This window comes from Trachinotus anak, unplaced genomic scaffold, assembly GCF_046630095.1.
Source record: "Trachinotus anak isolate AG129_WGS33_773 ecotype Australia unplaced genomic scaffold, CSIRO_AGI_Tana_v1 ptg000007l, whole genome shotgun sequence".
Taxonomy (NCBI): domain Eukaryota; kingdom Metazoa; phylum Chordata; class Actinopteri; order Carangiformes; family Carangidae; genus Trachinotus; species Trachinotus anak.
In genome coordinates, this window is record NW_027273858.1 from 11,797,751 (window position 1) to 11,824,143 (window position 26,393).

General features: G+C 41.4%; 4 protein-coding genes across 8 annotated transcripts; all 4 read left to right on the forward strand.

Moving 5' to 3' along the window:
- The first annotated feature begins 74 nt into the window (after positions 1–74).
- LOC139622872 (centrosomal protein of 55 kDa-like) lies at positions 75–5,522 on the forward strand. Of its 4 annotated transcripts, none has more exons than XM_071480544.1 (10): positions 75–214; positions 1,223–1,407; positions 1,610–1,825; positions 2,831–2,896; positions 3,163–3,313; positions 3,585–3,711; positions 3,812–4,001; positions 4,107–4,181; positions 4,488–4,610; positions 5,197–5,522. In XM_071480544.1, exons 2-10 carry the CDS (start codon positions 1,255–1,257, stop codon positions 5,386–5,388), a joined length of 1,293 nt encoding a protein of 430 aa, XP_071336645.1. In that variant the 5' UTR covers positions 75–214; positions 1,223–1,254; the 3' UTR covers positions 5,389–5,522. The 4 variants fall into 4 exon arrangements, with proteins under 4 accessions (XP_071336645.1, XP_071336644.1, XP_071336646.1 ...); XM_071480543.1 differs by lacking the exon at positions 75–214 and adding an exon at positions 310–450; XM_071480545.1 differs by lacking the exon at positions 75–214 and adding an exon at positions 310–450 and having other exon boundaries at positions 1,610–1,771.
- Positions 5,523–6,739: 1,217 nt separating this feature from the next.
- On the forward strand, positions 6,740–9,237 carry LOC139622873 (free fatty acid receptor 4-like). The gene is made up of 3 exons (XM_071480548.1): positions 6,740–7,428; positions 7,520–7,651; positions 8,724–9,237. Exons 1-3 carry the CDS (start codon positions 6,889–6,891, stop codon positions 9,108–9,110), a joined length of 1,059 nt encoding a protein of 352 aa, XP_071336649.1. The 5' UTR covers positions 6,740–6,888; the 3' UTR covers positions 9,111–9,237.
- A 1,447-nt stretch (positions 9,238–10,684) lies between these two features.
- LOC139622868 (cone cGMP-specific 3',5'-cyclic phosphodiesterase subunit alpha'-like) lies at positions 10,685–17,523 on the forward strand. Of its 2 annotated transcripts, XM_071480540.1 has the most exons (22): positions 10,685–11,339; positions 11,687–11,839; positions 12,342–12,431; positions 12,612–12,752; positions 12,913–12,987; positions 13,090–13,154; positions 13,277–13,343; positions 13,451–13,498; positions 13,596–13,745; positions 13,907–14,050; positions 14,145–14,210; positions 14,304–14,450; positions 14,556–14,663; positions 14,756–14,865; positions 14,965–15,052; positions 15,163–15,263; positions 15,393–15,500; positions 15,601–15,664; positions 15,743–15,817; positions 15,915–15,998; positions 16,165–16,315; positions 16,410–17,523. In XM_071480540.1, exons 1-22 carry the CDS (start codon positions 10,872–10,874, stop codon positions 16,448–16,450), a joined length of 2,544 nt encoding a protein of 847 aa, XP_071336641.1. In that variant the 5' UTR covers positions 10,685–10,871; the 3' UTR covers positions 16,451–17,523. The 2 variants fall into 2 exon arrangements, with proteins under 2 accessions (XP_071336641.1, XP_071336640.1); XM_071480539.1 differs by having other exon boundaries at positions 10,755–11,339; positions 14,145–14,450; positions 16,410–16,591.
- A 3,249-nt stretch (positions 17,524–20,772) lies between these two features.
- LOC139622875 (leucine-rich glioma-inactivated protein 1-like) lies at positions 20,773–26,342 on the forward strand. The gene is made up of 8 exons (XM_071480551.1): positions 20,773–21,547; positions 21,753–21,824; positions 22,447–22,518; positions 22,611–22,682; positions 23,468–23,539; positions 23,996–24,165; positions 24,258–24,422; positions 24,553–26,342. Exons 1-8 carry the CDS (start codon positions 21,351–21,353, stop codon positions 25,368–25,370), a joined length of 1,638 nt encoding a protein of 545 aa, XP_071336652.1. The 5' UTR covers positions 20,773–21,350; the 3' UTR covers positions 25,371–26,342.
- Positions 26,343–26,393: the final 51 nt, after the last annotated feature.

A 26,393-nucleotide genomic window follows, 5' to 3' on the forward strand; every position in this document is an offset into this window, starting at 1 on the left:
GGCCAAAATGCTCCATAGCTTCGACTAAAATTGCTTCACATCAATGTACAGAACTGTGGGTTTGATTCATCCACCATCCAGGTAAACCGGCGGAGGTCTCTGAGGCTGCAGCGCCCCCATGTGGTCGTGTTGATAATCCCTCCTGTCGGTGCTGCAGGGGATGTAAGCTGTAAAATAAGAAAACAGAATAGACTCGAGTAGATTATTTAATTAGGTAAGCACACACACCTCGATAATAACTTAAGTCCGCATTTCGTCAAGTCATAAAACTGGTGGTCCGGGGACAATATTATTATTATTTTCAAAAACCGTTTTCGCGCGTAATGTGTAGCCGGGGCCTTGAAGGCAGCACAGTGATTTTACAATTTAACTTTATCAGTCCTGCAGAGGTAACAAAATATAAAATAGCTTTCATTACAATGGACTTCATGAAAGCATAATTTAAGAAAGGTAAGAAGAGTGGAGTTTAACATCTGTTCTGCTTCTCAAGACTTTACTCTTTACACGAGTGTTTTAACCTGTTTTTCTTCCAGCTAACATTAGCTAGCCTAGCTTGCTATACAAGGTGTTGTTATTGGCTAATAATAAACAGCTTCCGAGTATGACAATAAAAGTAGCTCTTATTTGTTGAATAACATAAAGTTACTCCCTGAGAAAGTCCATCCTCCACTATCCAGTTTCAAACATTAGTTCATATTAGTTAGTTGCTTAGTTAATTGTTAACTTTAGTAGAAATTATATTAAACTGAGTCATTTAAAGGTAAAAATAGGAACATTTTGCTGTTGCCTAAACAGTCTCACTTCTAGGACCAGTTTTTAATCATTCCACATGATCTTCATCTGTAGATGAAGTTGGCCAATAGTCACTGAAAAGTAGATTTATCCTGAGCATTGGTTGAAGCACAGTTTTAAGGCTTTTTTTGTAATGCTTGGTGAACCTCCAGGAAATTTCAATTACAACAGACACCCTAAATTTAAAATTAAACAATTAAATCCAGTGAAATACAGCACTGCAAAATATTAGATTTATTACAGAAATTTCACTAAATTGTTAATTTAGTTGTTAAAAGAGCTTTTTTTTCCCCCTTTCTCTTCAGTTGTAAGTTGTTGAGTTTCCAAATCTTAACAACTATAAGAAAAAAAAACTGGAACTAATTCAGAATGTTTATGTTTGAAATTGTACGTTCTGACATGTGTCTGTGATGTATTATTTTTGTGTCAGTCTCTTGTAATATTAGCGAACAGGCAACAGAGATGGCATCCTCCAAATATAAGGGATACCTCAAGAAAAAGCGCTACTCTGAGCCTCATACGGTTGTTAGCAGTCTGAGGAAGGAGAATGCCTATCTGAAGAAATCCCTGCTGGAGTTGTCTCGTCAGCATTCAGAACATTACAAGCTATTAGAGGTAAACTTTGTCAAACTACAACTCAGTTAAACTACTAGTTGCCTTATGTTAGTATTAACCTAGCATGAATCAACTAGTCAAGGTTACTCACTCTAATGATGTTTCCAGTGCGAGCTGTGTATGACATTTGTTTTATTCAGGGTAGTGCTTTACTGTAGCTGAGCATTAGTGAAACCACTTTTTCCTCTGTGTGTGTTGCCAGGGATTTCTCTCTCTTGAAACGATAAGACTGGAGAATTCTCAGCAGGGGACGGCAAAAAACGTGAAGACTGCTTTGCCAAAAGGAGGGAACCCAGTGGACGTAGTGACCATGGGGAGAATATCTGCTTATGCCAGAGAGATTGAAGAAATCAAAAACAATCTTGTGAGCATCTCAACTAGGTGTCAGTCTCTCGCGGTGAAAGTTACAGGGAAGAAGGTACAGCAGGACTCATTTTTAATACACCCGATTGCTATACTGAGGAAAATAAAAACAAAATGTACATCTTTACAAGCAGGAGATCAAATACACAATATGTGTTTAGTTATGGAAATTACAGCAGGTGTTATTTTTTCAAATGTGTCTGAGGTGTCTTAGGTAGTCTTAGGTGCAGAGCGGTACCACATAATAACCCATTTTCAAAGCAGACAGTTGACTTGTCATTGTAGGAAAAGTTACATTCAGCCATCATGTACCATGGCAAGACCATGAAACCAGCTCAGATCAATGGAATTCATTCGTTCATTAATCATACTGATGATCCTTTTAGGCTTGCAGGGGGGGCTGGAGCCAATCCCAGCTGGATAGGTTGCCACTCTATCACAGGGCTGACATATAGAGACAAACAACCATTCATACTTAAATTCACACCTACAGGCAATTTAGAGTTGCCAGTTAATCTGCATGTCTTTGGCTGGAGCCGGAGAACCCAGAGGAAACCCACGCAGGCACAAAGAGAACATGCAAACTCTACACAGAAAGGCCCCAGCCAGCCGGCAGGTTCAAACATAGAACCATCTTGCTGTGAGGCGACAGTGGTAACCACTGAACCTTTGTGCTGCCCCTAATGGGATACCGCCATCATTAATTTTTATCATTCATATCTATTGTTTTCCTACTGTGACATGTCAAAATGTCTTCTTTGAAAAAGGCCTATGGTTGTGATGCTGCTTCAGGAGTTTGATCTATACCACTAGATGGCAGCACTTGTTTATAAATATCAGTCTTCCATTTAGAGGAGAAACACTTCTCCATTAAGACACACATTCTCTTACAGAGCATACCATCACAGTGAAATTCTAGATATTTTAGACTTCCTAGCACTTTAAAATCCTCTAAATCCTGTGTTTTGAGCCTTGTTATGACATGTCACAATGTCATAACATGGTCAGCGGTTCATTCACAAATGTGTAAGGCCGTACTGTATTTTACTGTGTCTATTAGGACTCCAGTTCAGACGAGCAGGATTCCACCACCAGCATAACAGCGCTCGAAAATCAGCTCAGAGATGTAAGCGCTTTGGTGTTGCCACACAGCTTGAAAGGATTTTTTCTGGTTTTGTATTTTCATTGACACTTATCCAACTCTCTGTATTTTCTGTTACTTTTCAGTTCCTTCACTGTGTGTGTGCATTCGTTTGTCAGTAAGAACGTGTGCCTTTTTACAGTGCACATGTCTTAGTGAGTGTTTGTGCTTTGGAGCCATCTCCTTGGCACAAGTCTGTTTCTGTCTTTCTCTATTATATGCTTCTCATTCTTTTATTTAAATCCCCCAAGGCCTTTGAGAAGAACAAGCAGTGGCTGGAATATGACCAGCAGAGAGAGGCCTATGTGAGGGAAATTATGGCCAGAATGTTATGGCTGGAGAAGCAGCTGAACGAAGCCAATCAGGCCCGCTCAAAGCAGCACAATGAGGAGCATTCAGATGGTGAGCCAGAGGGCCAGTGGGCAGCGGGCAGCGGGCAGCGGGCACTCAACACTGGGGCAACAGACTGTCACAATAAGGTTTTTAAGATATCGAGATTGCCCTGGAGTAGCCTGCAATGACAATAAGTGGCCTTACACTGCATTTTCAAAATCATGATTTTTACTTCTACATCGTGCATGTGTAAAGGTGTACCTAACATCTTTGATTGTGTATGCAAATGTGTAATTTCTTAGTCTTTTTTTTACTTTTCATTGTCTGCTTCTCATTATAGAGAAGGAGCGAATGCTCAAGATGCAGGATCACTATGAAAGACTCTTACATAAAGCCAAAGATGAGCTGCAGGTGCTCAGGGAGCAGCTCGACAGCACCCACCAGAACCTGATAAAAACCCAAAACTGGTATGTCTTCTGTAAAAAACATAATAATAATATGGTGTCGTTCAAAGTTGGAGAAGGTTAGGATGGTAGTCAGCTACATGACAAACCAGTTGATGTGTAGGTGCAAAAAGAGTGAGATGGAGATAGAGGAGCTCAAGCAGCAGCTGCATACTGCAAAAATGGGCAGTAAAAATGCACCAGAAGATCATCATTGGTTTGAGGATGAAGAGCAACGGCTGAGAGATGAGACCAAAGACCTCCAGTTCAGACTGGATGCAGAGAAGCGCAAGTCAGCTAACTTTGAGCTGCAGGTACGTCTTTATTTGACAATTCTTTCACGAAGTAGTAAAGATAAAAATTTGACATTCGTCTTACAAGGAAAGAAAGCCACTGAATAAAAAGTAAACGTTTCTCAGGCGAATCTCTGGCAGAAGTATATGTTAAATCGTCACCAAGCAGACCAGGAAAAGATTGCAGACCTGGAGCGACAGGTATGACAGACACACTCACTTTGTGTGAACCTGGTAAGTTATCCTCCTTGCTGGAGTAAATCCAAAGTATTAGCTCGAAATTGAGCAATGTTGCTAATCCACCCTCTCTTAATGATGACGTAGGTTAATTACACTTTTACGAGTCTTCACAAGGGCACGCCATTACTTTTTACCTCTTTGCTTTCTTTCCAAAGGAAAATCAGTCCTCACATGAGCAGAGGAGAGAAGTTTTTTATCTGAAGAATATGCTGCTCACTCCTGTACAGTATTATTATTTGACTGCAGTACTAACTTTTAAAATTTTAGATCAAAATTTCTTCACAAGACCTTCAGGATGAGAGGCAGGATTGCGCGTATTTAAAGAAGCAAATGGTGAAAGTCCTGAAGACGTTGCAAAAAACAAAAGAGCAGGCGGCAAAACAGTCAAAGGTGGTCATGATTTGTTATTACTATTAAGGATAAAACTTAAAGCTGCAGTATTAGATTTTTTGACCACTTTGGCAAAACTGAAAACAAAACACTGACATATTATCTATCACCTTACGAAGTAGTTGGGGAACAATTGCTTATTTACACATCCTAATGAATGCAAGCAAAATATTCACTCTCCTTTTCACTATGTTTAAATGTCCATTGACTCCAGAGGGCAACATCTGACTCTTTAGCTTCTTAATGCTCCGCAATATTGACTTGCTATTTGCCAACAATGTGTGTCTGCTGTTTGGTGTTGAGCAGGTAGTGTACAGCAGGTTTTCAAGCTTAATTTTCGCTGAAAGCAGCTGCCTTCCTGAACCAAGGCCAAGGAGAGCAGAGTTGCAGGCCAGAAGACAGTGACCCAAAATAAACTAAAAGGCTCCTTGAAAATGCCTCATAAATTGCAGTCATATGGTCTTCTGTTGATATAAAAAATATTTATGAGTGCAGCTTTAAGTTTTGTTGGTTAAGATTGATGATGAAAAGCTGACTTAGTGTTATTACGCATAACTGACAGATGAATCCTTTTGTACTATTTTAGAGAGATCAGCAAGGTTGCAACTTGTGTGAAGCGACACACCCACCCTCCCAGTTTTCCACAGACAGCCTGACAGGCTCCGCTCATGGCAGCTTGCTTAATGAAAGCTACCTGGAGTGTCCCGGGTGCCGCGCCGAGTATCCTGCCAGTCACTACCGAGAACTGATGAACCACCTGGAAATCTGTCTCAACTGAGCTGTGTCCCTAACCTCTTTACTTTTCTATCTTTGATAAAATGGATCGATTTCGACCCATGCTGTTCAACCAGTTTTATTAAGTTATCTTAATAAACTACAGCGTTCAGTTGCTGCGCTCGTGAATGTTGATTTCTATGGATGTCAACGTCTGTGTGTTGGTCAGTCCAGAACTTTGGTCCAGGCTAAAATATCTCAACTATTGAATGTATTGCCATGAAACCTTGTACATTCATGGTTCCCAAAAGATGAAGACGGACTTGGGTGATCTCCTTATCTTTTTTTTTTCTGTAGCACCACTGTGTGACAATTTACTACAGACACTGAAGACCCCTAGATGGTAGATTTTATTGGTGTCATCACCAAGCAAAAATCTCTATTACTTCAGTTTATGACCAACAACCCGAACAGCTAATGACATTTTGTGTGATACTTTGTCAACTCATGCTGTTGTAGGTCCTTGTCCACTCAGGTGTCACACTGTTCAACCAGATGAATAGCTCAAAACAGCTTGTGTAAGTTAATCCCCTCCCTGTGCTATTTAAGGACATGGATTAGTATTGCTAACCGACAATATCGGGAGTCACAGGTCTGTGCGGTGACTGGAGGCTTTGAAAGGGAACATGACACCAAGGGTTGACCTAGGTTAACAGCTTTAGAAAAAGATGATCATATGGTTAAGAGACTTTAAGTCTCTGTACCTTTCAGGAACATTTCATATGGAAACGTCTCCATGGACAGTTCAAATATGAGCTAAGCCTGTCTGAGAGGCAATCTTAGGACCAGCCAAGAGGGTGTTTCTCCTGGACTCCTGTAGATTATTATTAACACCAGGCATGACAAAAATACTGTCAGAGGAAGGGGGCGTGTTTTAATTGTAAAATAAATAATTCTAAGGTAGATCTCTTCTTAGCATTATTATATCAGTCCTTGCAGGGTTTGCACGAGAAGAAAAGCCCATTGGTCAACCTCTGATCAGTTACTGTATCACCACTCAGAAAGTAAACCTGGTAATCTTGTGCACAGAGTAAATAAAAGTGGGGTCTAACTAATTAGATCTCAGCAGCTAATTTGTGACTTACACCGTATCACTGTTCAACAGGTGCAAAGATTGAAGATTAGAACTTGGATTAACCCACAGGGAAGTCGTTTTAATCTCAGTCCACAACAACCTGTAGCGTGTTGTAATTAAATCAAGAGATGTTCGTTAAGAAGGGATCCACAGTGGGCATGTATAGCTGTGTTTGATATTAGAAGAGTACAACATTTGCTGAATGTGATAATGGAGTAGCAGGTAGCAGGGGATAAGAGCACAAAGAACATTGTGTTGTTTGACTTCTCTTCAGGTTTCAGCAAACAGCATCAAAAAGGTTGGTCACCACCCTCCATCCCTCCTCCTCTTCTCGTGTCACTTATAAGCTCCTGCTCCCCGTTCACTTATCTGACAGTCACCGCAGTGAATTCAGTTGGCATCGTAGATCTGAATACCATTTTGGCCTCTATGGATATTGACCCTCACGCTCACCTAGTCCACTTGAGAAACTTCACATATTTTTCCTTCTTTTCTGACTTGCACCACTCTGATCATGTAGTCACCACTGCTGTCGAGACTCTGGCTATCTCCACTGTCTTCCTGGTGTCCGTGGCAGCAAATGCGGGAGCTGCTGCCCTGGTAACCTGGGAACGCAGACTGCTGGCCAACAAGACCATCCTGACCCTCAACTTGTTTGTGGCCGACCTGCTGTTTGTCAGCACGATCCCACTGATAGTGGCAGTGCGCTGGACCGTGTCCTGGAAGCTGGGGTTTACAGCCTGTCACACTGTGATGTATGTCATCTGTATGAGCGGCTGTGTCACCATCACTACCCTGGCCTCCATCAGTGTGGAGAGGGTCCAGGCAATCCTACGGCTGCAGACTGTGCCCACGCTAAACCCCAGAATGGTGACTGTCACCATCATCTTCATCTGGGCCTTCTCTGCACTCACCGCTTTGCCCCTCAGTTTGTTCTTCACTGTGATGGAAGTGGATTTCCCTGAGCAAGTACGGATGAATCGAATAGATGAAAGGAAAGCTTCCTACCCTGTCCCTGCTATTAATGCATGTGTTACTGTATATTTCTATTTCTCCACAGGAACGTGTGCACATCTGTACTCTCAAGTGGCCTGACGCAACTGGAGAGATTGTGTGGAACGTATCCTTTACCGCCCTGTGCTTCCTTCTCCCAGGACTCATTATTGTGGTCAGTTACAGCAAAATATTACAGGTGAGTTCATTGTGCTGTTTAACTGGCTCAAGTGTCAGGATGGGACAGTTTAAAGAATGCCTACTCATTCATATTGAAGATGTAAATCCCAAAAATAGGCAACAAATATATAGTTTCATTTGCTTCTTTCTAAAACAGCTGGGCACTGTGGTTTTAAGCCAACGTTACTCAAATAGTGCATGTGTTGGGGACTATTTTCAGCTGTGGATTAATACACATTTAGTGCTGTAGTGATGGGTTACAGCCTGGGGCATGTGGGGTTAAATGAAAACAATCTACAGTGCCCCTATTAATGGTATTAAAGGTGTTTTTTAATCATTTTAAGATGACAAGATGTCACAGAGGAACAACCAGACTCTGGCTACATCTGTAATACTTTTCAGTTGGATCACTTCATTGTTGGTTTTGGTCTTTTCATGGGATTTGTTGACAATAATATAATAATAATAGAATATCTAGAAGCCTTATCCTTTAAAACTTGGAAGCTGAGGTGAAAAAGGGGATGAAACAAATGTAAACACTCATCGCTGCAGACTGACAACTGGGATATTTGCTTCCACCTTTCTTTTTGGCCTCATTCTGATTTTGTTCAGATATCTGCTTTTGCTTTACTGTCTTGATTATGATTGTTTAATAAGCACTCCCGTCCCTTCATTTACAGATACATTAAACCTTTCCCTTTGTGCCCTTTGTGAATATTGGTCAAGTCTCTGTCAGTGTGGTATCAGATTTGCTTGTGCTCTGTTAATTACTGAAGCTGAAAATGGTGTGTGTGGGTTCAGAGCTTTGCACTATCAGCTGTCAATATTGTACTGGGCAGCCTGTTCTACCAATGTGGACATTAGCATGACACGGACAATGGAAAATGCCTCTGAGAAGCCACACATTGATTTTGGCTTTGGAAAGACTTAATGGATGTTTGAGACACATTGGAGACAAACATAAAGAACCTCAAGCCCCATGTGTAAATCCACATGTAGATGTAAATCAATTGGGCTGCACAGGTGGCTCATATAATTTCACAAAGTACAGGAGGCCAGTATCATGTAATATTATTTTATTTGTTTTACAGATCGCTAAAAGTTGTAGGCGAAGGCTCCAAACCCAAGACAGTCAGCCCCCAGTTGTTGTCTCCATCGAGTACCATGTGTCCCGCCAGGATATGAAGCTCTTCCGCACTCTTCTGGTCCTTGTGTTCTCTTTCTTAATCATGTGGAGCCCTATTTTCATCAACACCTTCCTCATTCTGGCCAGAAACTTCCTGGGTCACCTGTACATCTCCTCTACTGTGTTCTTCTGGGTGGTAACGTTCACACTGACCAACTCAGCCCTCAATCCCATCCTCTACTCAGTCTGCCAGTTCAAGAACGGCTGGCGTAAGCTCTTCTGTGGTTCTGCTGTAGTGCCACTGCGAAAAGAGCCTTGTGCCAGTGGTCGAAGGCAAAGGATGCATCCATGATTGTTGTGACTGCTTCAACAAATCGTGGATTCAAACAGATATGAAGTGTACAACATGGTGTCATCACCTATGGTGACACTGACAGACCATATATTTCTCTCATGGAAGATGCACTATTCTCATGCCAGTTTGATAATAAATATTTCCACAATTTTTGCACTTTTCAGTCTAGAAAATGGATCCACTCTTGAAATGCCAAATAATAAATGTTGTGTCTATTACCTGTTGTGGTAGCAGCACAGATTTTCATCATCTGAAATACTCTTTAGTCAGCTAATGATAATATGCTCAGTTTTGAATAGTTTCGTTATCGTTAAAATGGCATAAAGAAATCAGGTGTTCAGAAACTGACGGTAAATGAATCAATCAACTGACTAATACACAGTAAATTAAATTTTTAAGTATCTTTGTTCTTGGCTTCACAATTAATTGACCATCCTAATGTTTTGCTCTCTCTGGACCAAGACCTTCCTTCTGACAAAGCTCTAGAGAGACTGATGATCAATAAATTGTGATGCTAAGCAAGAACAGTGTGCCAGATATTCTTTTCATGACTGAAGTGACACTTTCCAAGGTACCTGCATCTAAAACATTTGGATGTGTGAAAGTTTTCATCAAGAAAAAAGTATCTGTGTGCAAAGTCTTGGAGCACCTTATTTTAAAGACATTATTTAGTCTCCTCGTATTACCCAGTTTGCTTGTCAACAAGAGTAATTAAACTCCAAGCAGCAGTTAACAGTCCTACTTAATCCTGTCAGTGATTAAATGCAGCTGCATAGGCGGCCCAGGAAAGGCTGCCTCGTGGGATCAACGCTCATTTTTCTCTGGAGGCGCAGCTGTAGACCTTGGCCATTAGACCACATTACTGCTGGCTGTCAGTACTTGCTCTGAATTGACCAGCTGGAGGGCAGCTTTTTCAACTTACATCATAATATAACTTCTGTGACAACTCCCTTGTTTTCTTATTTTGATAGCTGGATGTGAAAACAGTCATTATTAATATATTCTTGCCCTCTGTAGGCTCCGAATTCTTTATGGATTCTGTCCTCAAATCATGTGCTGTCATACAAAGCTTCTCAGACACCATAAGACACTTAAACACATCTTTTATTAAGTGGTCAGTGGCTCATCAGCCCCTCTTTGCCTTGTGTAATTGTTATGGTATTATCCTTATCCCCCTGAAATCATATAGCGGGACTTTCTGCCATAATACTGGCTACTTGAGTCAACGACTAAATGAGTCAATAGTATTTTTAATGTTACTTGACAAAGAAGTATACAGAGTGTACTTAGAGAAGAGGTGAGCCAGTGATCTGAATATGTCGTCATGCAGATTCAGGAGTAATTCCAGACGTTCTCCCTGCTCTCTTCTACAGAGCAGGTCATACCGTAGGTGCCATAACTCAGCTATTACCTATGATGGGATTGGCCCCACTAAAATGACAAGTGACTGGATTTACAAGTTAAGAAAGCTCAGGGGCTTTATGACTTTTACGTCACAGTCATTAGTCCCCCCTAGGATCCCCTTACTCAGTAAGCCACTCACTACCTTCTGTTACTGGGGGGGAAAGTTGGAGCTACAGCTTTGGTCCTGAGTGCACAGAGGAGGCTGGGAAATGCCTCAGTAGCATTTGCACTGCCACATCTTCTGGAGGCAACCTTCACTGCTTTGCTCTGCTCCTCCTCCATCCAGCTGTACCCATCTGAGCGGAGCATCTTCGAGCAGCTACAGAGGGGATCGTTCATCCAAACTTGGACAAAATGGCAGACAAAGACACTGTAGAGAAGTTCCTTGACAACAATCCACAGTTTGCAAAGGAGTACTATGACAAGAAAGTCAAGGCAGATGTGATCACGGCTGCATTTAACAACCAGGTCCAGGTGAAAGACCCGTCCTCTTACAAGGATGTCTCGACCATCCAAGAGGCAGAGTTCATATTCGAGCTCATAAAGGAGATGCAGGGCAACAACCTGATGGAGAAAGCCCTGCATAAAATTCTCCAGAGGATCGCTCTGCTGATCCAGGCTGATCGCTGCAGCTTCTTCGGCTACAGGTCTCGTAATGGAACGCCTGAGCTGTCCACGATCCTCTTCGATGTGACGCACAATTCTCCATTTGAGAAAAATTTAGTGAACCCCAACGTAGAGATTGTTTTCCCCACCGACATGGGAATAGTGGGATGGACGGCACACTCCAAGAAGCCCCAGAATGTTGCTGATGTGAAGAAGGTGAGCGAGTAAATGATGAACTGAATCTTTTGAAATAAATCATTAAAGGAAAATACAAGTTGCACCAAACAGGGACTGAACTAGGTTGTGTATCTAATGTGACACCTTGTAATTCTGTCTTGTTAACCCCCATGTTATCTCTGCAGAGATACACTGCTGTTTAGCTCGCAGTGTGCCAACTGAATTTAATTACAACCAGTTTTTATTATGATTAGCTGGAGTGTTTAAGCAGTGATGTAACAGTGTTGCTCAACCATGTTGCAGCATGACCTAAGTTATGATCTGTACCAGACATGTTGGCACATAACCTTTAACAACTCTCCTGTGTTTTTGATGTTGTTTCTCAGGACTCTCATTTCAGTGACTTTGTGGATAAGCAGACCAAATACACGACAAAATGCATGGTTACTGCACCCATCATGAGTGGGAAGGAGCCCATCGGTGTCATCATGGCGCTCAACAAACAAGGTGCCACTGAGTTCTCAAAGAGCGATCAGGAGGTGAGTGGACAGGATGTTCATTTGTAATAAAATGGTATTTATACTGACTGCGAGGGTGTTTGCCAGAATGACTCACAAGCACAAAATCAAACACAGACTGTACTTGGCTGTGCCTAGAAACCGAGAGTGTGAGGCTGCACTTGAAGGAGACAGAGACAGATCAGTCTAAGGGTCATATCCTTATCCTTATCTTGACTTGTTAAAATGGCCAATTTGAGCCCACCAGCTTCCTGTCCCTGACCTGTATATTTAGAGGCTTGACTCTGTGCTTTGGGTGACCACCGTTATGACAGCTCAGCATATAATCCTGTTAAAGAGGGAAGCTCAGACATTTTTTCCTTGTCTTTTCTCATTGATGGCCTCTTTGCAACACTGATTCTAGAGGTCATCCAAGTGAAGATTTGTCAGAGAAAATGATTGTAATCTGTCACCATTTGATACGGAAAGGAAGCATATGACTGTTTTTCATAAGGCAATGTGATTCTATGCTCTTTCATTACAGCTCTTCAACAAATATGTGAACTTTGCTACCGTGATCATTCTCCAAGCACACACTGCTTACATGTGGGATGTAGAGTCCAGGAGAAGCCAGGTGAAATAACAATGATAAATCCACTCCAGACTAGTTTTCCCAAGAATAACTTTGAAAATAAATAACTGCTTTCTTCTTTTCCTGACCTTTTTTTTCTGAGATGGTCATTTTCCAGCTGAACTAAAAATAAAAAATGCAGTATCACCAAATCCTAAGCATTGATTCTTTCCCTTGGTTTAGGTGTTGCTGTGGTCAGCCAGCAAGGTGTTTGAGGAGTTGACAGACATTGAGAGACAGTTTCACAAAGCCCTGTACACAGTGAGGACATATATCAAGTGTGAGAGATACTCTGTGGGACTCCTGGACATGACCAAAGACAAGGTGCGTGGAAGTCTTAAAAAAAAAAAAAAAAAGCTTCAACTTTAATGTTCAGTTGTTTAACTTAACATTGCAGTCATATCTGCACCCACCCATACTGCAGCATTTATATGAGTTAATAATAAAGTACATAGCACCATGAATTTGGCCTTTTCTCCCCCAGGAATTCTTCGATGAGTGGGCAATCAAACTGGGAGAACAGGAGCCATACAAGGGCCCCAAGACACCTGATGGCAGAGTAAGTCCATAGGTTTGTGATTATAATGTTATTCTTAACTGCAAATTTGTGAACATTTTAAATATATCCAAAAAAACTCTCTTGTATGTTTAAAACATTCAGGAAATCATCTTCTACAAGATTATTGACTACTTGCTGGAAGACAAAGAAGAGATTAAAGTTATCCCGTGAGTATCATGATGTAGTGTAGCTCTGGCATCTGTCCTGATGATACAGCTTTATCTGCGTATTTATAGAGGTGTTAAAGTGTATTCTTATCCCAGTTACTGACTCCTATCTAAACTCACAGCGGCCCTCCTGCTGACCACTGGGCTCTGGTCAGCGGACTCCCAGTGTATGTGGCTGAGAATGGATTTGTAAGTTCCACTTTTGTCCCATTATTTTGAGTAGAATACCTCCAGTTGAATTATTGGTGACAGTGATCTCAAAACACACATGTAATAACTTCTTTTACATCTCACAGATCTGCAACATGATGAATGCTCCAGGAGATGACTACTTTGCATTCCAGGTGAGACACTCGTTTTCAGTTAAATAGTTTTTTTGGTTTTGTTTTTTTTTTTACAAAACTAAAATAATCTTGACATTTGATTTGATTTGTTTGACAGAAAGAAGCGGTGGATGAGTCTGGATGGATGATTAAGAACGTCCTTTCCCTCCCTATCGTCAACAAAAAGGAAGAAATTGTTGGCGTTGCCACGTTCTACAACAGAAAAGACGGCAAACCATTCGATGAGAATGATGAACAAATAACAGAAGTGCGGCAAACTAACTCTACATAGCTCTTTTTAAATTACAGAATTATTATTTTATTTACTTTCATAATTCAATTACGAGAACTATCTTGTGTTAAAGAAGTAATAAATAACTGGAATTGCAGGATAAAAATTGACAGTTATAAATTTCTCCATGTCACCAGGCTCTGACCCAGTTCCTTGGCTGGTCCACTCTGTGTAGCGACACGTATGACAAACTGAACAGGACAGAGTGGAGTAAAGACGTTGCCCAGGAAATGCTTATGTACCAGACAAGGGCCACACCGAATGATGTGCAGACCATTCTGGTGAGCTGCTGCCACACCTCAGCGGTATTACTTCAACCAGATTGAAAAACAAATTATTAGATTAAGCCTCCTTTTCACGATCATTTCCTCACAGAACACTCAAGAGAAGTTTGGCTCTACACCAGAGGACTGTGACCAGAAGGAGATGTACAAACTGTTGGTACGTGCTGTGATTCATTGGGGATGTGTACAGATTCCTAACCTTTGGTTTGTTTTTGATGCCGTGTTGACTGACTGTGTTTGCTCCATGCAGAGGTCCAACATCCCTGAAGCCCAGACGGTGGAGCTGCTTGAGTTCCGCTTCAGTGACTTCCCCCTCTCGGAGTTTGAGCTCATCAAGTGTGGTATCCGCTGCTTCTTTGAGCTGGGGGTGGTGGAGAAGTTCAAAGTCCCAGCTGAGGTAGAGCATTGAGTTGAAGGAGTACTTAGAGACTACGTTTCACTGGATCTGCTTCTTTAACAGAATCGTTGTAGCCGTCTTTGGTTTGTCACTTTTGTCATGCAGATGCTGACACGGTGGATGTACACCGTTCGCAAGGGATACCGTGACATCACCTACCACAACTGGAGGCACGGCTTCAATGTTGGACAAACCATGTTCACTCTGCTGCTAGTGAGTCACACATCTACTTCGGTGTCTGTTAATCCTATCATTGATGCTATCATCTGTCATAACACAGCGTCGCCATCTCTGTTCCTCAACAGACAGGTAAACTGAAGAAGTATTACTCAGATCTCGAGGCCTTTGCCATGGTTGCTGCTGGATTCTGCCACGATATTGACCACAGAGGAACTAACAATCTCTACCAGACAAAGTAAGATTTTTGAGGGTTGTTAGTTTACAAATTGATGCTGAGGAACTGAAGTTGACATAAAAATAAAACTAAAAACTTGACTCCTGTGGACTCTTGTAGGAGTGCATCCCCACTGGCTAAACTGCACAGCACCTCAGTCATGGAGCGACATCATCTTGAGTACAGTAAGACTCTGATGGAGGATGAGGTAGGTCCTCATATGATAACATTTCTGTGCGTTTAACTGTAGTTGTGGTTTGAGATAGACAAAAACCTGCAGTCCGTTGTCTAACCTCATTCTTCTGTTGTTATCCACAGAACCTGAATATCTTCCAAAACCTTCAGAAGCGTCAGTTTGAAACTGTGCAGCATCTGTTTGAAGTTTGCATTATTGCCACCGATCTTGCGCTCTATTTCAAGTAAGGAATGTCAGGAGTTTTGTTCCATCAAACTGTTTTCATTAGTAACTGTGTGTCGCACATTCAACATTAGTACTTAACACTTCCTATGCCTGTTCGGACTTGTGAAAATCATTTCTCGTCTTTCAGGAAGAGAACGATGTTTCAAAAGATTGTGGACTCAGTGGAGGGGATTCCGGAGGAAAAAGACAAAGTCAACTTCATCTCCAACAACCCAACCAGAAAGGAGATTATCATGTACATGCATTATTGATCATTTGAAATATTTTCATGTTATCATTTCTTTAGATCTTCTTTAATCAATGCTGATGCATTGATGGTGTTCTTTTTCCTGCAGGGCAATGATGATGACAGCTTGTGACCTGTCTGCCATTACGAAGCCATGGGAGGTTCAGAGCAAGGTGGGTTCCCCCCCTCAGACTTCATCAGACAGCATCATATACACATTGGTTCTCATTGGTTTTTTTGTCATGTCCCAGGTTGCTCTGATGGTGGCAGCTGAATTTTGGGAGCAGGGAGACCTTGAAAGGACAGTTCTTGATCAGCAGCCGATTGTAAGAGTTTTTTTTTTTTTTTTTACTGTTGTCTGCATTTATATGTTGTTGATAAAGTCATAATATTGATAATAAAGATCTCTTCTTCTTCTTACAGCCCATGATGGACAGAAATCATGCTGATGAGCTTCCAAAGATGCAGTGTGGTTTCATTGATTTTGTGTGCTCCTTTGTGTACAAGGTACCAAGACATAAGACAAAAACATATTTGAGTGTATATAGAAACAAACATGTTCAATATATATATTTTGAATATAACAAAATTCGTAATGTTGCTTTTCCCTAATTTCTCATGCAACCCCCTTATCCCATGTGTATCTGTGTGTCTGTGTGTCGGGCGCTTGCAGGAGTTTTCTCGCTTCCACACAGAGATCAAACCCATGTTTGACGGGCTGAACATCAACAGGGGGGAGTGGAGAGCTCTTGCAGATGTCCACGAGGCCAAGATGAAGGCCATCGAAGACGAGAAGAAAAGGCTGGAAGGTGGAGGGGAGGAAGGTGAGCACTGGTGTTCGAAATCCAGCGCGTCGTCAGGTCTCTCGTGCTCACTCTGCATTTGTCTCACTGTCTTTCTCATTTGTTCCTTTCGCAGCTCAAGAGGGCGGGAAGTCAAAGACATGCATCATCTGCTAGACCTCCAAGACGACTGACATATTTGTGGATGTTTGCCTGCGTGTGAATTTGTACAGTGTGTGTGTATGTGCATGAGCATTTGTTCACAGATGCGGGAACTGTAATGTATTATTTTTATATACTGTAATGTGTAGTTCTTCTGGCCTCTGACACAGATAACTATTTTAACTGGCACAATTAAGTACATACAGTTTGTATGTGATACTAAGTAAACACTTGTTGTATATACTAAAAGTTCCTCAGACCTGCACCCTCAGTTGTAAAGAACAGTGAATATCTATATTTTATGATGAATATTTATACAGAATATAATATAATCATATCTAGCTGACTTTCTCCAGCAATGAATATTATGTGAATAGGAATAATAGGCTGCAAATATGATGTGTTTTCAACTGTTATATCTGACTATTTTCAGATTATAAACACTGCAATAAATGCTCTTATTTTGTAGAGAAAAAGCTTCATAAAATTATTAGTTGCATTTATTTATTTTTTTTACTGCGTGTAGTGCTTTTAAAATTTCAAGCATATGTCCCTGGCAAATAGGTGAGAGATGTAAGAAGATTTGACTGAATTGGATTTGGTTATAAGCCAGATGGAGCCCCTAGGCTTTCCTTTTTAAGTCCTGTGCTTACATAAAGTAAAAATACTGCGGCTCATAAGTCAGCGTGTCCAGAGTACATGTGACACTGACAGTTCAGGAAACACTGAGCACTCAGAGTCACAAGTCACCATGTACAGGGGCTTTGTTTCACTGTGAAATAACATATTTATTATGTCATCATGTTGTGTTTTCTTGAAATGATAAGTTGTGTTTTTCCAAACTCATGTCTCACAGATTTCTCTAAGGAGAGCTTGTGACACAGGGAGCATGTAGCAGGATGATGTCAGATCCTATCGTATTTTCTTTTCTGATGCAAGTGTTTGTAATTTAACATGAGAACGTTAAATCTATTTGCAAACAAATGTGACTCTTTCATGCCAGTATAGCTTTAAATACATAACAATAAATGTGCAATAGCGTCATGTTTAAGACATGAAAAATGTCAATAAAGTTTATTTTCAAATCATGTCTGCTTTCTGCATTTAAAGTGCATTTTGGCTATTTTGCACATCAGCTGAGATTACACAATCTTAGCAGGTGGTAAAATAATCATTTTGTGCTTCATTTCAGCTGCAGACTGGATGTAACCACAGGATATATTACCTGCAGCACCTGGATTATTGAGTAGAAAGAGTTAACTGATGGTAACCTGCAGCCTTATTGACTGCATGACCAACCCGCATGCATTTGTGTAAATGATGTTCACTACTGAGATCAGCTGAGGAGAGGTTTAGGAGAGCATGCTTGACCAAACACCACCTTTTAATCAACTGCTAACGAGCTTATATGAGACCTATGTCACTGATTTGTGACTAGTTTCTCTTTTCAGACTGCGCACATTCATTCATCAAACATTTGCAAGTTTCATCTTTATCTGGTCAAGGTGCGTTTACCTGCAGTAACTTTAAAATCATAGATTACACAGAGCACATGAAGAAGAAAATGTGTCAAATATATCCCTTCTTGTATGCTGCATTTGACAAAGGCATACATCTTTCTGTTTCCTGTGGGATTTATTGGCTTTTTAGAGCATGCACACATAGTCATGCTATTTGACCTTTAACCTTGGCGTGTTGTTTGACCTCCGTCGGGATGGCTAACAGATGTTGTGGTGTGTCATATATCCCTGAAAATCAGGCAAATGTATCCCTGCCTCACCACTGCTACTTGCAGACCTAATCTCATCAGAGCTGTTTCAAAATGTTAAGAAAATCTTTCTTTTCCACCTTTGTGATTTAGATGAAAGATGTGAAGCCTATAGAATAAATGAGAGTGAGATTACTATCATTCTTAATTCCTGAATTATCACGAAATATCAAGCAATAATTATAAGCATCAATACATAGTGTGACTATGAGTTCTTTGAACATTGTACAAGACAAAAATCTTCTAGGTTTTAACTGATTGAATAAGAAACTAGGCTTCATAAATCATCTTAAAATCAAGACAATGGCATCACCTCTGTGATCCATAATTTCCCACTGCATCATAGAGTAAAGGGGAAAATGTATGAGTCTGAATATTGTCTGTATCCTCACCCTCACTCAACCTCCGCTTATTAAATTGTTAAAGTTCTTAGAGATTAAACTCACACTTGGACTTTGTTCCATTTCTCAGTATTTCAATGCAATGATGATAAATATAGTAAAAAAATACATTCCTGTGTGTTGTGTAATTGTTACAATATAATTATGTACATTTAAGAATATGTGTGTTGGTAGGTGATTATCCCTCTGACACAATTTGCACAGGCAGGTGACTGACAGGTGGCGTGCAAACTTTATAGCTCATACAAAAAGCAGAGAGCATCTCAGTTACAAAAGCCCGGCAGTCGCGTCATAGTTGGTAAGCCAGCTTTGTGGACTGAAAGGACACCTTAAGACAAGCGTGGAAGTCAGAGGTCAAACAGCAAAACAAGTGTGTGTTCAATCAGAGAGACTCAAGCTGGACAATGATCCCCTCTGTTTTGTGCCATATTATGAATATGATTGTCAGATAATGATTGTTGTCGTGTAGAATAGTATGAATATTAATTTACATTTAAATTCTTATTATTTATAATCACTATAACAATGATCTAAATTTGAACAGTAAACAAGAAAAGAAAAAAAGAAAGGTACAACATAAAACTTTTTAGCCACTAATGTGGAGTTGGAGATGAAAAAAAAAAAAAGAAGTGATAGTCACAAAACTCTTCCTCATCAGGTGGAAATTCATAAAGGAGCATTTTTAAGAGCTGGAAGGTCATAAATCAATAACTGTGACAGCTCTACATTTCCCTCTAGTGGGGATGTCACAGCCCATGAGGGAGGACTGTCTGACAGAACCTGCAGTCAAAAAGTGAGTGCTTTGTTGTTGTTGTTTTTGGGAAATACATTTATTTCATAGTGCAAACAGTCTCTTTTTGGCTTTAGAAACACATAAGTGAAGTTGTGCATATTAATATTAACATATATTGATTGTTAATTAGAAAAAACAAGATCCCATCCTTGTAGGGATCTGAACTTCCAGGATCTGTGGATCCTGGAAGTTCCTTAGAAGTCAGAGACAGCGGACGCAGGCATATCAATAGCTGTGGCCAAATAGTTGGTGGACAGTGTGTGTCCTATTCTGGTGATGAATGATGGCATTTATGAAGCACAGACACTACCCATCATCTCACAGAACAACAATAATATCCAGTGTTCTCCATTTAGTCCAACAGCTGCTTGTGGCAGAAAAAAGACATTTGTTACTTTCCTTCCCTTTTTCTCTGTATGTTCCCTCTTAGAGTCAAGCGATCTCCTTCAGATCATCTCTCTCATTGGTGATAGCTTCATTCTTCCGTCTCTCCCTCTAAAACAGTACAGCACAATACCACGGAACAGCCTCCAGACCACAACCCTGCTCCTCCAAATGCCCTGCTTTCATTTTCACAAGCGAAATTGTGTTATGGCGGTAAACAGACACTGGATATCAAATGGTGTAATCACATCAGAGACAGAAAGAGAGGTCCAGGGAAGCATATATTTATTCAGAGACCTTTTAAAAACCCCTGCACATGTTTCTTCCCAGAAGGGTCTGACGCATGCAGGCCTGCCAGGCACAGTAAGTAAACATATTAATCTTACAACTCTGGAGGGATCAGAGAAATTAGACTGTGAAGAAGAAGACCTAATAGGGCTCCCAGTGGGTCCTCAAGTCTGGCACAGGAGAACAGAGCACTGCAATAAAACTGAGGGCAGTGTTTTAAAGCAATAAAACTTAAAAAAAAAAAAAAGAGAGAGAAGACTGGATCTTTTCTGGTGGGAAGGGAAATAAACATGATGTCATGCAGAAGAGCAGGATGGGAGCAAACAGACTGTTAACCTGTCCTTTGTTGTGAGGGGTATGGAGGGGGAGGGGATGGGGTTTATTTGCAGAGCAGATGTCAGGGTGACAGGAGGGCTTCCCCACACCCCTCCATCACACATTTTGCATCCAACAGTCTCCATGGAAACCGCGTACAAACCAGGAAATAAACCTCAAATGTGCCAAATTATAAGAACAAAAGACACAAGAGTTGTAATGGCGTTAAACAAATACTACTACATGCAGGATTTGTAATGGCAATCCAGTGGGACACTCTGATCCAATAGTACATCCATACCCATATTTTGATCATGATAATAAAATTTTCTTAGGGTTTCCCACCCGCTTCCCGCATAGAAAGCCCGTGTGCGTCTGCGCCACAGCCAGCAATCCGCTGGCTCATGTCAGGGCTTCGTTTTCTCCAGCTGATTCACGAAAAATTACACAATTCCGTTGCCTATTGGGCGGAATCCTCAAGGAGCTTGACAGGGAGAGTGTGGCGTTTGCTGAAATCATTGGCCTAGGCGTGGTTTTGGATGAAGATGCTCCGTCTGCTCCCGCTGGGATCCCCACCTGCCCCAACACTGCATTTGTCACAGCGCCAGCTCGTATTTTCCTGAGCTTGAACCGCCACGGAGCGCGTTTGATTAGATTTTTTTTTTTTTTTTTTTTTTTTTCTTGTCACGGGAGACATCGATGTTTTAGTCGGGGGGGGGGGGGGTGTAGTGTAAGAACCGCGCTGTGGACGTACGGTGCGCCCGGTTTAATCACCTCCAGACCGGCGGTGGCGACGGCGGCGCACGGCACACGGCGGAGATAAACAAGAGCGGACGGCGCGTCGCTTGGCCTCCAGGCAGCGGAGCAGCAGCGGCGGCGGCGGTGGGGAAAGGAACCACAGTGGAGACCCTGGTTCATGTGTAGGGCTTTTCGACGCGCAGGTCGTCCCCGCAGCGGTTCGCAAGGATGGAAAATACACGCAAGATACGCAGAAGATCGCCCTGGCTCGGCTTGCTTGTTGTGGCGTCTGTTTTGCTTATAGTGGACAGCAAGAAACCCAAGCAGCCTCGCTGCCCCTCTTCATGTACATGTACCAAAGATAACGCGCTGTGCGAAAGCGCAGGGCTGATCCCCCGCAGCTTCCCCTTCGATGTCATATCACTGTAAGTCATGTTTTCCATTATAAATTCAGTGATTTCACAAAACATGCTGCTGCTGGTGCTGCTGCACAGCAATGCATATCCAAGAAACAGACTGGGATAACTGGCCGTATGAGGCAGTCTGTGCTTTAAAGCTGAATTGTGTGTGTGTGTGTGTGTGTGTGTGTGTGTGTGTGTGTGTGTGTGTGTCGTGTTTTCTTCTCCACAGATCGTTCGTCAAGTCTGAATTTACTGAGATCCCGAAAGAGAGCTTCATCCACACGCCTGCCCTGCATCTCCTGTGAGAAAAATCTCTCTGGAGCTTTTTGTTCTTCAGTCTTTGTTGCATGATGTCAGTCCCCAGTGAGGTGATCAACGCCATGTTTAATGTTAAAGACATCCCCCCCTCCACTGATGCTACACATTATAATGGGACTGGTGTTGCTGTAGCTATTTATAAGAGTGTGGGGCTTCATCAATAATTATTTGTTCCGGAGAAATCATTCCCTTTCATGCCTTTTCATGTCATGGCAGAGAATTGTCTCTGTGCTGGGCATTCCTCCAAGTCTTGTCTTAAAATGTATCTGTGTATATTGTGACTCAGATCTGGTTTCAGAATGAGCTTTATCTGTGGGAAATCCCGCCTTTTGAAGAGGGAATCCCCTTCACTCCTGTCTAATAGGGTGGAGTATTGACTGATTCACTCTGTCCTTCAAAGCAAACTGCAGGAATCCTAATGGAGCATTGATCCTTGTCCTTTGATGCATTTGGGTTACCCCTAAGAACAAAGGAGAGGGGTTTCCATCAGACACCTCCATTCTTCAGAGTATACAGCTGCTAATGTGGGACAACAGCTTGTTATTATCCAATTTGTGTCCCTGGATAGTAAAATATTAACCCCTCGGCTCTCTCCCTCTGCACAGCCTCTTTACAGCCAACAACCTGGAATCTATAAACGAGGACGCTTTCCTTGGTCTTCCTCATCTGGAGTATCTGTAAGTAGAGATGGCACAAGTTTATCCTGGAAGCTGTTCCTAAAAGGCAAGATTGTCTCCTTCCTCGTGCCCTGACTCAACACCTCTTTCAGGTTCGTCGAAAACAACCAAATCAAGTCAATATCACCAAATGCTTTCCGTGGACTGAAAACCTTAGTACACCTGTAAGTATATGTTTATATCTTCATGTGCACAGATTACAAACATATTCATCAGCAATATAGTACAGAGCAGTATAGTTAAAATGTAATCACGAGGGCGAGAAAGCAAAAAACCCTTTCTGGTATTTGTATCAGTGCAAAGGTGCAGGTGCATGCAAGCACGGTTCCAGTGAAACGCTGACAAAGTTTATTGTACAACATTTATTGTCGCATAGACATTTCTCCCAATACCATGCAGCTGTTAATGTGATTATAAAGCAAATCCTGTCGCTTTTGCTTGTCTAGCTTAATAAAGTTTAGAAGCTGAGGGCCTGTTTTATACACATTTTGTTACAGATTTAGTAATTTAAGGTCTCCTAAATTCTCCCATCTTCATTTCCTTTAGACGAACAAGAAAATGTTTAGCCTTAAATACTGATACAACAACCTTCTCGACAGTGGATCCTACCTTTTTCCCTCTTCTTGTAGCAGAGAAAGTCATAAAATGGCTGAGGAGGCAGCTCTAAAAATAGCTTAATGTTTCCTCAAACTCACAATAAGCAATTTTCCTGCCACCAGTCTCCAGGGTGGCAATATGTGCCCAGGCTCTTTAACGGATATTCATATGCTCCACTGCAAGGAAACACTGCATAAACCACTTCCACATTTCGATTTTGTGAGGCACTGGAAGTTCCTCTTATAAATGAAGATCCGCACCGTGGAATATGTGCATTTACAGTAAAAAAATTAGTAGAGACGTAATAATCAGTACATCTGAACAGCTGCTATTTTCCCTCTTTTTCATGCAGGAGTCTGGCCTACAATAATCTGGAGACCCTGCCCAAAGATTTGTTCAAGGGTCTCGAGGCGTTGACAAAAGTGTAAGTATGAATTTTACTCCTGCATTATCTGGAAACAAAGAGATAAACTGCATAGTTACTAAATGTATAATGCATGCTATCATGGACAATGAGTTACACTGCACAGGCTTCTAAATATAGAAAACTGTATCATTATTCCACTTCAGCCAAGGCTTGAAAAATGTGTGGGCAGCTGGTGCTTTTAACACCATTAAAATTACATGCGGCAGCGAGGAAGAGCGATAGTTTGCAATCTATCACCGACTGAAGATGTTCAGCTCTCTTTTATAGTCCCTCTTGATATTAATGAGAGCACAGAATGATGCCGCGAGGGTCAGAGAGCAAAGCAGGCAATCGTACCTACATGACTGCAGCTTTTCAGAATCAACTCCATCCTCAAAGCTGAGAGCAATCTTGTTAGTTTTTGAGGGTTTGGAGGTTAGTTTGGTTGTTTTTTTTTTTTTTTTATCTCTTCAGAGATTTGCGAGGAAACCAGTTCACCTGTGACTGTAAGCTCAAGTGGTTGGTGGAGTGGATATATAGCACCAACGCTACAGTGGATCAGATCTACTGTAAAGGCCCTGCCTCACAGCTGGACAAGAAGATCAATGATCTGGTGCCACAGTCCTTTGACTGCATAACCACAGGTGCAGTGCAGAAAATACTATTATTAATACTATTTTTCTTACAATAATCTCCAGACTTTTTAATGTTATTGTAAAGTGTGTTTCCCTCACAGAGTTTGAGTCCTACCAGTCCCTGAAGTTTGAGTCAATATCGGTGGAGGCGTTTTCCTTTGGGAATGACCAGTATGTGGTTTTTGCTCAGCCCTTCATTGGGAAATGCAGCTTTCTAGAGTGGGATCATGTGGAGATGGTCTTCAGGAACTTTGATGATATTGACAGTAAGTAAATGTCATTTCAGATATGGTTTAATGTGGAGAGAGGGTGAGATTGGAAAAGGAACCACTAGATGGAGACAAGTATCTAAAAGACAGTGAACCAGTGTTTTCGTCCTTTCTTTCTCCTCACCAGGCACATCCACAGTGATTTGCAAACCTCTGGTCATTGACAACCAGCTCTTTATCATTGTGGCTCAGCTGTTTGGTGGCTCACACATCTATAAGCGTGACACCTCTGCCAATAAATTCATCAAGCTTCAAGGCATTGACATCCTCAGAATCCGCAAACCAAACGATGTTGAGACCTTCCGCATCGATGGAGAATCTTTCTTCGTCATAGCAGACAGCTCCAAGGCTGGATCCACCACCATCTACAAGTGGAACGGTAATGGCTTCTATTCTCACCAGTCACTCCATCCATGGTACCGGGACACTGATGTGGAGTACATGGAGATTTCCTCCAAACCTCACCTGATCCTGTCCAGCAGTTCCCAGAGGCCAGTCATCTACCAGTGGAACAAAAGCACCAAGCTGTTTGACAGACGCACTGACATCCCAGAGATGGAAGACGTCTACGCCGTGAAGCACTTCCAGGTCAAATCTGACCTCTTCATCTGCCTGACACGCTTCATTGGTGACTCAAAAGTGATGCGCTGGGATGGGGCCCTCTTTAGAGAATTGCAGACCATGCCCTCTCGTGGCTCCATGGTGTTCCAGCCATTTGCTGTGGGTAACTGGCAGTACGCCATCCTGGGCAGCGATTACTCTTTCACCCAGGTGTACCGCTGGGATGCCAAGAAGGGCGAGTTTGTCCATTTCCAGGAGCTGAACATCCAGGCGCCGAGAGCTTTCTCTCCAGTCTCCATAGACAACCGGCAGTTCCTGCTGGCCTCCAGTTTCAAAGGGAAAACTCAGATCTATGAGCACCGGGTCATTGATCTGAGCAATTAAGTGATTGAGTTTTTTTTTGGCTGATTGATGGGTTGGTGGTAACTTCAGTGGTCTTTGTGTTCAAAGAAGGCTATTGCAGCAGATAAACTGCAACACTGCAAGTGATCATCAGTTGATCCTAACTTGAGAAAAGCAGGCATTACTCTTACTCATTTTTCAAATCTAACATTGCAATTAGTGCATGGTAAGTGTCAAGATGAATGCATCTATCCCATCCAGATATATTTGGCTGAGATATATGTTGAGTTCAATGCATGGATCTCAAGTTAGGATTAGACCCAAGATGTTGTCAAGACATTAATGCATGACCAGGGCCTCACTCAGGCCGCCCCATCCATGCTCATTAAATCCATTAAATCTAGCATTGGCCAGTAGGTTATTTTTTTGTGTTCACCCATTCATGTGACTTAACAAAGTTTATACATTTGTAATCTCATATATTTATCTACAGAAAGTAATAACAAAATGGTACTTTTTAACCTATTAATGTGTTTAACTGAACAAATCTGCCAAAACAAAATGTTTACATTTTTCTGTCTTTCCACTTGTCTGCTTAAAGATTTGTAAATGAAGCTTTTGTAAGTTTAAGAGGGACCATGTCAGTTAGATAAATATTTGTTAAGGAGATTGATTTAAAATTATGTTTATAATTTGAAAAATATCAACTGAAATGTTGTGTGAGAAACTACCTGTATATCCTTGCAACTTACATTTTTATCATTAATGGTTTGTATAATGTTTTAAGTATTGAAAAATAACTGTTTTTCATAAGAAGTATGGAAAACATTTTGGGCACACTTGGGAACTATTTTCACATACTTAAAGGAACTGAGATGAAAAACTGAGGATATTGTTCATAATGCTTTACCTTTGACTAACATGTATGCAAAATTCATCATTTGTGTCATGATTAGGATTAAGTTATTGACTAATATCATGGTGTTTAGAGTCAATAAAGGTTTACATCATTAACTGTTCTCATCTGAGCTCCCTGCTGGAAGTGTGTAGCATGACATGGCTTCA